Consider the following 13,252-nt stretch of genomic DNA (forward strand, 5'->3'; position numbering starts at 1 on the left):
TAATACCTCTCAAAATGCAATGATAATAATAATAATAATAATAATAATAATAAAATAAAAGCACTAGCAATTCCATACCAAAGGATACTGGGATTTCAAACTTGGCTGAGTCATGAGGAGGTAGATTAAAAAATTCCATAGAGGAGGAGGATGAAGTAGTTTGCCCAGTGAAGCTGCTGGAAGCCTACGTAAACACAAAAATAAGATATTACACGTAGAATAAAAGACCATTTTAAGCACATTAATAATGCTACTACTGATATTTGAAAAAAATCTAGACCAAAACAAATGGTACACCGACATTAGAACATTACAAAAGTTCCAACAAAAGAAAGTCTTTAGTATCAATCTTAATTGTCCAAACAGATCACCTACTCAAAAGACAGCAATTTTTCAGCTTGCAACAGATAATTGGCAGTCTGATAAATCTATATACAAAACAAAGATTAAATACTAGACTGGGGTTGATTTACTAAAACTGGAGAGTGCAAAAGATGGTGCAGCTCTGCATAGAAATCAACTAGCTTTCAGTCTAACTTTTTTGGTTAAAGCCTGATTAAACAAGCTGAAGTTGGAAGCGGATAAGGCTACAATGCATAGCTGCACCAGATTTTGCACTCTCCAGTTTTAGTAAATCAACCTGTTATCAGAAAGAAAAATGCTGCCAAGAGATCAGTGGATAAAACCCATTACACTGCTATTCCTGGAGTTTAATGAAGTTAAACATCTATTAAGTGATTAAGTATATCTAAAGCCATATTTGTTGTTTTGTACAGCCATTTGTCAGATAAAAACTCGCAAATTTAACTTGTGCATTTAACCTGCTGCAATCCATTTAGTATCATTCAACAGTTAATGACATAGTAAAAAAAAGACAAGTCCATCCAGTTCAACCAAAAAAAAAAAACAATACAATCTTCTATACACAATCCTTCACCCACAGTTGATCCAGAGGAAGGCGAAAAACCCCAGCAAAGCATGATCCAATTTGCTATATAGCAAGTGAAAAAATTCCTTCCCGATACCCCGAGAGGCAATCAGATTTTCCCTGGATCAACTTTACCTATAAATGTTAGTACCCAGTTATATGTACATTTAGGAAAGTATCCAGGCCTTTTTTAATGCAATCTACGGAGCTGGCCAGAACCACCTCTGGAGGGAGTCTATTCCACATTTTCACAGCTCTTACTGTAAAAAAAAAAAAAAAAACCTTTCCGTATTTAGAGATGAAATCTCTTTTCCTCCAGACATAAAGAGTGCCCCTCTTGTCCACTGATGACCTTAAAAGGGTTTGTAAAGTTTTTTTTTTATAAATAAACATACTATACTTGCCTCCACTGTGCAGCTCATTTTGCACAGTGGCCACGATCCTCGTCTTCTGGGGTGCCTCGGCTCCTCCCCGCAAGAGCTAACCCCCTCTGGGAAGCACTCTCACAAGGGGGTTAAGCTTGCAGGCGCGCTTCTGTGTGATACACTCAGGAGCTTCCGTTTGACTGTATCACTTGTCCCCGCCCCCTGGTGTGCCGCTTCATTGATTTGATTGACAGCAGCAGGAGCCAATGGCTGTGCTGCTATCAATCAAAGCATAGCGCCCACGGAGATTCGGGGCTCAGGTAAGGTGAAAAAACATGAAGCTTTACAACCCTTTTAAAGTGAATAACTCAACACCAAGTTCACTATGTGGACCACTTATGTATTTGTACATGTTGATCATGTCCTCCTTTAATCTCCTTTTATCAAGAGGGAATACATTTATTTCCTCTAATCCAGGGTTTGACAAATTTGCTTGGAATCTAGGAGCCAGCTAAAAAAGTTAGGAGCCAGAAAACGCGCCCATCCCGCCAAGCTCGCACGCAGAAGCGAACACATACGTGAATAGCGCCCGCATATGTAAACGGTATTCAAACCACACATGTGAGGTATCAACGCGATCGTTGGAGCAACAATTCTAGCCCTAGACCTCCTCTGTAACTCAAAACATGCAACTTGTAGAATTATTTAAATATCGCCTATGGAGATTTTTAAGGGTAAAAGTTTGTCGGCATTCCACGAGCGGATGCAATTTTGAAGCGTGACATGTTGGGTATCATTTTACTCGGCGTAACATTATCTTTCACAATATAAAAACAAATTGGGATAACTTTACTGTTGTCAAATTTTTTTATTAAAAAAAGTGTATTGTTCCCCAAAAAAGTGCGCTTGTAAGACCGTTGCGCAAATATGGTGTGACAGAAAGTATTGCAACGATCGCCATTTTATTCTCTAGGGTGTTAGAATAAAAAATATATATAATGTTTGGGGGTTCTAATTAGAGGGAAGGAGATGGCAGTGAAAACGGTAAAAAAAAACAACACACATTAGAACTGCTGTTTTGCTTGTAATGCCAACGTCCAACACCAGATGGCGCCAGGTCACAGAAGGCAGCTTGGGCCTTCACAAGGCTGCAAAGCCGTGGCCTAAATTACCGGCTGTCACGGGCCCGCCGCGATAGCGCGGCGGTGGGGGCGCATGGAGACACAGGCTCCTGTGCCTCCGTGCGCCCCCGCCCAGCGCGATCGCGGCAGGCCTGCGACGGCCAGTAATTGAGGCCGCGGCTTTGCGGCCTTCTAGTTGTACTCCCCCAGTATGTATGATGCATGCATATTCTTAGCCCCCAAGTGCATTTACATTTATCAACATTAAACCTCATTTGCCACTTAGTTGCCCAATTAGACATCCTGTAAGGACGTTATTCCACTGCATAGCTTGGTGTCATCTGCAAAGACAGAAATTGTACTTTTAAACACTTAAGGACCAAGCCTCATTCTGAGATTTGGTGTTTACGTGGTAAAATCTGTTTTTTTGCTAGAAAATTACTTAGAACCCCCAAATATTATATATTGTTTTTTGTCTAACACCCTAGAGAATAAAATGGTGGTCATTGCAATACTTTCTGTCACACCGTGTTTGCGCAGAGGTCTTACAAGCGCACTTTTATTGGATTAAAAAAAATAAGACAACAGTAAAGTTAGCCCAATTTTTTTTTACGCCGAGTAAATTGATATCCAACATGTCACACTTAAAAATTGCGCCTGGTCGTGGAATGGCGACAAACTTTTACCCTTAACAATCTCCATTGGTGAGGTTTAAAAAAAAGATCTACAGGTTGCATGTTTTGAGTTACAGAGTAGGTCTGGTACTAGAATTATTTCTCTCACGCCAACGATCGCGGCGAAAACTCACGTGTGGTTTGAACACCGTTTTCATATGCGGGTGCTACTCACATATGCGTTCGCTTCTGCAAGCAAGCTCGACGGGGCGCGTTAAATTTATTAAATTTTTTCTTATTTAACTTTTCATCTGAACACTTTTTTTTTATATAAAGCGTCACTTTTATTCCTATTACAAGCAATTTAAACATTTGGGCCATCTTCCCCTCACTCAGCTGCATATCAAGCAGGAAGAAGGATCAGATTGCCTTCGCCGCTGCCAGTGGCTCTGATAAGCGGCGGAGGGCACCGGAGCGCGGTGGGAGGAGGGCCTCTCCCGCCACCGATAAAGTGATCTCACGGTGGCGAATCTCCCGCAGAGACCACTTTTATCTGAAACTGCACCGCTCGCTAAAGAAGAGAATACTGGGGTTACGATAGCTTAGCTGCTGCCATAACAACGATATCCCTCTTCAAAGTGCCGATGTATATCGGCTTGAGATGGTCCGGAAGTAGTCAATTTCCAGATTCTATACCATTTATAAAGATATTAACTCCTTCAGATCAGTGCTATAGCCGAATGATGGCTACAGCGAGGACCTGCTTGGCCTTTGCGCGATGTGATCACAGAGACTCGGGTGATCGGAGTAAGGGGCCCTTGCCACATGATCAGCTGTCAGCCAATGACAGCTGATCACGTGATGTAAACAGAAACTCTATAATCCTTTTTTTTTCCTCCTCAGTGCAAAACAGGGCCACCTTTCAAGACCCCCCCCAGTGGTGCCAATCAGTGCCACCTACCAGTGCCAATCAATGCCACCCATCAATGCCAGCTATCTGTGCCAACCATTAGTGCCACTTTTCAGTGCCCACCAGTGCCACTTATCAGTGCAGCTTCAGCAGCGTAGATCAATGAAGGAGAAAAAAATTACCTGTTTGCAAACTTTTATAACAAAATAACAGTTTTGTATTTATTAATTTTTTTTTAATTCTTTTTTTTTTTTTTTTTTTTTTTAACAAAGGTCCCTGGCCCCTAAACACCCTGCGGGGCCCAGACCCTGAGACAGTGGCGAGGTTCCACTTTTATGAAAGTAAAGAGACCCTGACCAAAGCCACACGCAATAGGTCTGGTATTGATTATAAAGGAGACAAAATTCAACTATTTTGTGACCCCTCTTTAATGACATTGGCCAAACGCCATTGCCTACGGCCCATCACCTCTCAACATCAGCTGCACAAAGTCCCTTACTTTTGGGGCTTCCCTTTCCGCCTTAACGTCACTATGGATGGGGTCCAACATGTCCTCCGGGACCTTCAGGAGAGAGATGCATTTCTTAAACGCCTGGGCCTCCCTCTGCTCTCTGCAGAGGTTGACCAAGCTTCACCTGCTCACCTCACCATCAGAAGTTGAGTCCCCCACTCTCCCCTACATCACAGTGCACCCCCCATTCCTTATGATGCTGCTGGGAAGAAGCTGGATGCATTGCTTGAAAGCAGAAAGTAGGGGTCTGGAGTAGGACCAGATGAGAGGTGCGAGGGCCACATGAAATGACCTGGAGGGCCGGATTCGGCCCGCGGGCCTTGTGTTTGACACCTGTGTTTGACACCTGTGTTCTAGAGGGTACTTACCTGTAACCGTATAACGATTATGAATATATATGCCCCTAACAAAGGTCAAATTAAATTCCTCACTGATGTATTTGAACGATTGAATTGAATATCACAACCTTTTATAGTAATTCGGGTTGACTTTAATGCTGTCCTCTCACCTACTCGAGATAGAAAATCTCTTTTCCAAGCCACGCCCTCCCCCGTTTCACAATCTTTGGCCACTTCCTTTCGGAAACTGATCCAAACCCATCGTATGTTCAATACATGGAGGATTAAACATCCCACGGGTAGGCAGTATTCGTTCTACTCCCCCCTCCCCCTCCTAAGATGTTTTCCAGACTAGATTATTTTCTAGTGTCAGCCCCACTGCTCTCTCATACGGTGTCCTCCGATCTGAGTCCCATTACCTGGTCGGACCATGCCCCCCTGACACTTGGTCTTTGCCTCTCTTCTGCATTTCCCAGGAAGTCTCATAGGAGACTTAACAAACACCCTGAAACTAAAGATAAACTCCTTACTGCTTTGAATATTTTCAATTGAACACAGGTTCCGTGTCCAGCCCGTCGGTCCTCTGGCAGGCCCATAAGGCATACTTTCGGGGACAACATATATCTGTAGGATCTCGGAGAAAGAGGAATTCAGCCCTCCTGAGGTCCTCTATTTGAACTAGCCACCGCTGAGCATTCCTTGCTCTGCGCTCCCACGATGGGCCAGCTGCGGCCAATAACCGCAGAGGTGATCAAATACCACCCAAAAAAAAAAAAAGCTCTGGGGAAAAAAATTATAAAATTATCATTTGGGTACAACGCTGTTTGACCGCACAATTGTCTTTCAAAGAGTGAAAGCTGAAAGTTGGTCTGGGCAGGGGGGGTTTAAGTGCCCAGTACGCAAGTGGTTAAAAAATAGGGAGCTCAACACTGAACCTTGGGGTACACCACTGATAACCTTAGATCATTCAGAGTAAGTCAATAACCACTACCAAATCCAATTTTTTTTGTTAGTTTTCTATCCATTTACAAACTGATCTCACCAAGCCTGTAGACTTTACCTTACACGAGCCGTCTGTGGGGAACTGTATCAAATGCTTTTGAAAAATCCACGTCCACAGCCAGGTTTTATTTACCTCCCCATAAAAAGAAATCAGTTTTTTTTGACAACTTCTGTCTTTCATAAATCCATGACTAAAGAGCACATGTCTTACCTGACTAGATACAGACTGGATGCTCTGAACCAGATCTTCACCATCTGAAGGGCTGTTTTTGTTTTGCCAACCATCACCCAAAGCAGAAGAGATCTGCAATGCAGAGACAGTACATTGATACATGTACACAACAAACAAATCTTCAATATCACAATACTTCTGCAAGGAGAATGCACAACTGCTCTTAACAGTACACTGGAAAAGCTATAAAAACCAACAGTGGCATCCAGGGCAGGACTTAGGGTGGTGGGGGCCCCTGGGCTTGAGTGTTGAAGGGGCCCCCTGGAGCCGAGAATTGGGGGGGGATCGAAGTTGTTGAGCGGGGGGGGGGCGAATTGAAGTTGTTGAGCGGGGGGGAGCGCATTAAAGTTGTTGAGCGGGGGGATTTTGCAGTTGTTGAGGGGGGAGTGCCTCTCACCTGTGCCAACAGCCGGGGCCACAGACTGTCATTAGCCCGGCTGTCGGCTTTCTTCCCTTCAGCAGCCACAGTCCTCCACACACCGCTCCGGTTCCTCCTGCTTCCGTGCTGCCTCCTCTTGCAGTGCAGGAAATTTAACCCTTTTGCGGGACTGCGGGAAGAAGCTGTCTGTGCGGGAAAGTCCCACAGAATCCGTGCGTGTTGGGAGGTATGCGCAGGGCCGCCATCAGGAATTTTGGGGCCCCTTGCACAGTTTAAGGCATGGGCCCCCTGAAGCAGAGAACCTAGGGGGGGTGGGGGTGCTGCCACCTGAAATTGAGAAGCGTGGGGGCTGCCGCAAATTGAGAAGCGGGGGGGCCTTTACAAAAAAAAGAAGAAATAAAGAAGAAAACAAATATATATAAATATATGTAGCCATCGGGGGCCCTGGGGACCTCTGGGCCTTTTAATAAAAAATAAAAAAATAAACAAAAATAAAAAAATAAACATTTATAAAAAAAATAAAAAAGGGGGGGTTGCCACATGGGGCCCTGGGGACCTCTGAGCCCTTTAATAAAAAAAAATATATATATATATATATATATATAAAAAAAAAATGTAATTTTTTTTATAAAAAAATAAAAAAGGTGGGTTGCCATCCGGGGGCCCTGGAGACCCCTGGGCCCTTTAATAATAATAATAAAAAAAATATATATATATATATATATATATATATATATATATATATATATATATATATATATATATATAAAAACATTTTTTTACAAAAAATAAATAAAAAAAAGGGGGGTTGCCGTCCAGGGCCCTGGGGGCCCCCGGGGACCTCCGGACCCCTAAAAAAAAAAAAAAAAAAAAAATTTTTTTTTTTTTTTTTTTTTTAAAGGGGGCCCCCTATTGGGTGGGGCCCCTGGGCTTGAGCCCAGTCAAGGCCAATGGTAAGTCCGGCCCTGGTGGCATCACCGTACAAGCTGTATTTTGGATATTATGGACTGCAAACAAGCCAAATCATAATTTATTAGCATTTCTGCATAATCAGAGATAGTAGTAAACAACATTATTACTACCCATTGAATCTACATTCGTTTTAGATAAAGAATAAGTTCATACAAGCAAAATCTCAGTGATAAAGGCTAGTTCAGGGGTTGACAACCTTTTTCATACCAAGTGGTAATTTACAAATATTGGATTAACCAACATGACCAGCATATAATAGCATGCCAAAGCTTTATAGCTTGCCGAAGTATACAGCTTCTTTATCTTTTAATCCTTGCAAGCCAATGCCATTACTGCTGCCCCAGGTTTCCGGCTTCTGGGTGGCTCCTTGCTCTTGCAGCATACTACAGTTGGGTCTTCCCACAATGTGTGCATCAATAGAAACACAAAGCCCTGTAGCCTAGGATTGCAAAGCTCTGCTCCACTCTTCTGTCCTCCTACCCCCTCTGTTCTCCAAGCTGACAGACTGACCCCAGGGTGCACTGTTCATTGTTGACCCTTTCTTGTGAAGAGCAGAAGTTAATGGATGAAGCACTAAGAAAGCAGAAACTAGCAGCATTGGTTATAATTCTTAACCCAACAACTGTAAATGCTAGGGGTAAAAAAAAAAAAAAAAAAAAAAACTTAACCAATAGTTTACTAGGGAATGTTTATTTTTTGTGTTCAATTTGTATCTAAAAACACTGAGGATTTATTATTCAATCATGATTTTACCAGGCCCACACATATAACATATTCATATACCATTAAAGGGGTTGTAAACCCTTGCCGTTTTTCACCTTAATTGATTCTTTGCATTAAGATGAAAAACCTCCTGTGCTGCAACAGTGCCCCCAAACCCCCACTTATACTTACCTGAACCCCGTAAGTTCCATGACAAACAAGCACACTAGCTCCGGCCGGTGTCCTGATTGAGAGCAGCGTAGCCATTGGCTCCTGCTGCTGTCAATCAAATCCAACAATGCGGGAGCCGAGTCCTGCTGTCTGCGTCTACGGATGCAGCATCAGGACACGTGAGCGCTCCCGCACGGGTGTCCCTTTGGAGAGCGATTCTCCGGCAGGACACTCGAGAAGAGGAGCTAGGAACAGCACAGAGGGACCCCAGAAGAGGAGGATCGGGTCCACTCTGCATAACCTACTGAGGTAAGTATGACATGTTTGTTTGTTTTTTGTTTTTGTCATTTTAAACCAACCTTTACAACCCCATTAACATGTACCAAACAATAAACAGCTTTAGTGTGATCCTGGTCTTAAATTGCTTAGTAGTTTTTGTTCTGGGCTGAAGGATGTTAATTTCAGCTGCACATAGGCTTCGGAATTATCTGTCGACTGAGATGGACCTAGAGCAGTCTTCCAGTGTTAAAAGCAAGGACTGACTGGATAGATTTTATACAGAACCTTTGAACCCAAAGAAATGTGTTGAGAATCCTTATATACACAGTATGGTGCAAATGCTTCCCTTCACTTTGTGGGTAAACAGGTTGTAATAGTAATGTTGGAACCTCTCTACCTGTGGCAACATGGTTATTGCCCCCTAGGAGAGAAGCTGCTCCAGAGCCATGTGGAGGTCTGCTAATATTTGCAGTTTGACAATGTGAAGCAGGGCCAAAATTTTAGTTTGTAGTCCCTGGAGACAATGTTCCAGACTGAAGTGTCAGAAAATATACTGGGACAAGATGGCCATGAAGGCCAAAGGTAATTCCCACCACAAGTGGGGGGCACCTCATTGTGAGGACTTGCTTCCTTGACTTGGTGAATGTGGGGGTCCAGGGCTTAAAGTGGAAATGGGTTCCAGACTTAGCCTTAGAAGCCAAAAACAAATGAAAGGTGTTCCTTTAAGTTTCAGGAGTGGAAACTTTAGCAATTAGCGCTTTGCCTCCTTTTTACAGGAAAAAAAGTTCCCTTTCCTGAATTCGTAGATAAAGAGGAATTTGTCAAAAAGACATTTCCTGGTGGAAGATATTTTTGAGAGAGGCTTTTCACACTGAAGCTCCACAAATTAACATTTTAGCCAAAAGGGTGCTCCGCATATGCACCAAAGGCAGCCCATTGGGTATAAATACTGTAGCTCCAACAATCAGAACAGGAAGAGATTCAAGAACATCTGTTATCTGATCTCCTCTGTCATTCCCTGGCCACAGAAGCTAGGGAAGCAAGTAATCAAGCGCACTCTGTGCTTAATTAAATGCAGCGATGGGGAGAAAGGGGAGACAATGGGGGTCTAGTAAATCCCTTATTCTCCATACGGAAGACCTGTCGCATGCCCATGCTATCACATTTTATTGTGATCTCCCTTGTGATAGCAATAACGCATGTGTTAAACAAATCCAATTTCTCCTTTTGTTTATTGAACACACCTTTTAAGCATTCACAGTCGCAGAGGAAAAAGTAAGTGAACCCATAGACTAATTACTTCAACAAAAGCAAATTAGAGTCAGTATTTTACACACGTGGAGTTCAACTAATTAAATAAGTTTGGAGGTGTGGTCAAGAGCTACATTGATAAAATACACTGAAACATTTTAGGATGGCTGTTCATAAGAAGCATCAGCTGATCAGTGTTTAAGCATCCATCAGCTAACAATTAGACACATTGTCTATAAATGGAAACATTTCAATACTATGGCTACCTTTTCTATAAGTGGGCACCCAACCAAGATGACTCTTAAGGCACAACACAGAATCCTCAATGAGTTAAAGAACAACCCACAAGTGACAGCTAAAGGTTTGAAGACAACACTGCAACTGTCACAAATCCCTGTTCACGAGTCTACCATACGGAAGTCTTTAAACGGGTGTATATGACAGAACACCATGGAGGAAGCCACTGCTGTTCAAAACATTGCTGTGCACCTGAAGTTTGTCAAAGAGCATCATGGCAAACTGCAATTCTACTGCAAAAAGATTTTGTGGACTGATGAAACAAAAGTTGAATTGTTCAGGAAGAATACTCAGCACTATGTATGGCGCAAAAAGGGCGCAGATTACCAACATCAAAACATCATCCCAACCCTAAAGTATCATGGAGGAAACATCATGATTTGGGCTTGCTATACTGCCTCAGGGCCTGAACCACTTGTAATCATTGAGGGGAAAAGGAATTCCCAAGTTTACCAAAATATCCTACGGAAAAATAATGTCTGGGGAGGCTGTCCACCAGTTGAAGCTTAGTAGAACTTGGGTGATGCAGCAGGATCCCAAGTAGGGCTGCAACCAACGATTATTTTCATAATCGATTAGTTGCCCGATTATTGTTTCGAATAATCGATTAATCGGATAATAGCCTTAAAAAAAAAAAAAATAGCATTTTTAAATTTTTTTGGGCCAATTTGCTGTTGGGCAGATTACAAAACACAAATTGCCGCAAAAACACATTACATGCTTTTCTGCAGCTTCTCCATTGAAGTATATTTAACCAAAAAAACAAAAATAGCACCGTTTTGAGTTAAAAACTCCTTGCCCTTTGCAAATAGGCAGCAGCTGAAAAAAAATCATGAATGTGAACATGTCCCATAGGAAAACATGTAAATGAACTGTAGTGTGTTTCTGCAAAAAGCACCAAAAAACAGAGATGTGAACCCAGGCCTGAGATGTTTAGTAACATAATAAAACAAAAATAAGTACAAAAAAAGCAAATAATCGCTACCGTAAGGGGTTCATTTTTTTACCGTGGGACAGTGAAAGTAATATTTACAGTAGTGATTTGCCTTTTTGTACTATAAAAGGGCCAATTTTAGTTTTTTTAACCCCATTATGTTACTGGCCGATTAAGCGATTATGAAAATTGTAATCAATTTCATAATCGATTAATCGATTAGTTGTTTCGGCCCTAATCCCAAGCATCAAAGTCAGTTCACCAAAGACTGGCTACAGAAGAAAAAATGCACCTTTTGGAGTTGCCCAGTCAGAGCTCAGATCTTAAAGTGGTTGTAAAGGTTTGTGTTTTTTCACCTTAATGCATCCTATGCATTAAGGTGAAAAGACACCTGGCAATGACGGCCCCCCCAGGCCCCCTGTTTTACTTACCTGAGCCCCTTCACTTGCTCGGCCCGTCCCCGGCATCCTCTTCTCCACTGAGTCTCGGCGCCGATCGGATAGATAGCAGCGCTCCCACTGCTATCAATGAAATCCAATCACGCGGACGCAGAGTGTATGAGACGGGAGCGTATATATATATATATATATATATATATATATATATATATATATATATATATATATATTACACATACACACTCACTCTGAACCTTTAAAACCCCTTTAACCCTATAGAGATGCTGTGGAATGACCTCAAGAGAGCCGTTCACACTAGACATCATACACGTGTCTGAGCTGAAGCAGTTTTGTAAACAGAAAATTTCCTCCTGAACATTGTGCAAGTTGGATCCAGAGCTAACAAGAGCGCTTGCTTGAAGTCATTGCTGCCAAAGCAGTTTCGACTATAAACTCTTGCACAGGTTCACTTACTTTTTCCCCCAGGGCTGTGAATATTTAATGGGCGTGCTTTAAAAAGAAACAAGAAGCACACTACATTTGTCTATTTTTGGGACTTGGAGGATCAGATCACATTTTATTTCAAATTACTGCAGAAAACCAGTTAATTCCAAGGCGTTCACATACTTTATGCATTCAAAAAAATGTATTCTAATTCAATGTAGTGTTTTCTTTTCATGAATATGTGCATTTGACAGATGTAAGCGATTGTAATGCTTTTAATTTTTTTTTCATTAAAATAAAACATGTCATACACACCTGCTTTGTGCAATGGTTTTAAACACAGCAGCCCCAATCCTCCTTTTCTGGGGTCCCCCGCTGATGCTCCTGGCTCCTCTCCATGCCGAGTGCCCCCACATGAAGCCGCTTCCTACAGGGGCACTTATACGTGATCGATTCCGAGCTGAGACGTGTTTTTATTTTTTTGTATTCCTACACAACCGGCTCACACCCATCCCCCGCTCACAGGTTTTGACCGACAGCACTCTCAGCCAAGTCTGTGAGACAGGGGAGAGGCGAGAAGAGCTACTGCAGATGCGCACAGCTCTGGATTGAGATTGGGCTTAGGTGAGAATTTAGGGGGGCAGAGGGAGCTATTATTACAAGGTTTTTTACCTCAATGCAGAAAATGCATTAAGGTAAAAAAAAACTTTTACCTTTACAACCACTGTAAAAAACTGCCGTTAGAAAAGTGGGTAAAGTGGTAGTTAAGTCCAAATTTCAAACAATTTCCCTACCGCTAACACAGGTTTTTTTTTTATAACAGAAGAGACCCTAGAACATTTTAAACAGATAATCAAGTGAAGGAAGGAGGTGGTGGGAGAGAATAAGCAAAAATTTCTACAAAACCCACCTTTTTATCCAGCTCTTCCTTGTTGAATCCTAGCAGCTTGAGGAATTTTTCTCTTGCATCTTGTTCAAAGTTAACCTGAAATGATAAAAAGCCTGAACATGTCAAAAGAGATCATAGAGGAAGCACTCCAAGACGAGCAAGGAAAAAAAAAAACAAGGATTAGCCACCATGTTTTCAATAACGTGACATCTACAAAAAGGAACAATTCTAAACTCCTAATAGCGGACATGTGGTTATTGAAAATCAGACACAGCAAAAGGCCATGAAGCATAGTGGTTGGAATGGGTCCATGGAAAAGCAAGACTTTTCTCATGTACTTGCATTTTTCCTGCTTTAGAAATGCAGAAAACTAAAGAGCATCGTGTTTTGTGTGAAAAACAAGATTGACTAACCTGTAAAAGCCTTTTCTTGCAGTACAGAACACAGGCATAGTCTTGGGAGACTGGGTTATATGTAGCTATCAAGCATGAGCTCAGGCGTGTTCGCAACCCGCA

General features: G+C 42.2%; 1 protein-coding gene across 3 annotated transcripts in view; it reads right to left on the bottom strand.

Annotated features, from left to right (window-relative positions):
* The window catches only part of SEC31B (SEC31 homolog B, COPII coat complex component), a 226,566-nt gene that overhangs the window by 125,619 nt on the left and 87,695 nt on the right, over window positions 1-13,252 (bottom strand). For all 3 annotated transcript variants that reach the window (XM_040362336.1, XM_040362335.1, XM_040362337.1), the window contains 3 exons: window positions 12,759-12,833; window positions 6,001-6,093; window positions 79-184 (listed from right to left, as the gene is read on the bottom strand). In XM_040362336.1, the coding sequence (XP_040218270.1) occupies window positions 79-184; window positions 6,001-6,093; window positions 12,759-12,833 (274 nt within the window). The remainder of the gene's footprint in view (window positions 1-78; window positions 185-6,000; window positions 6,094-12,758; window positions 12,834-13,252) is intronic.

The sequence above is a fragment of the Rana temporaria genome, chromosome 8, assembly GCF_905171775.1.
Source record: "Rana temporaria chromosome 8, aRanTem1.1, whole genome shotgun sequence".
NCBI lineage: Eukaryota > Metazoa > Chordata > Amphibia > Anura > Ranidae > Rana > Rana temporaria.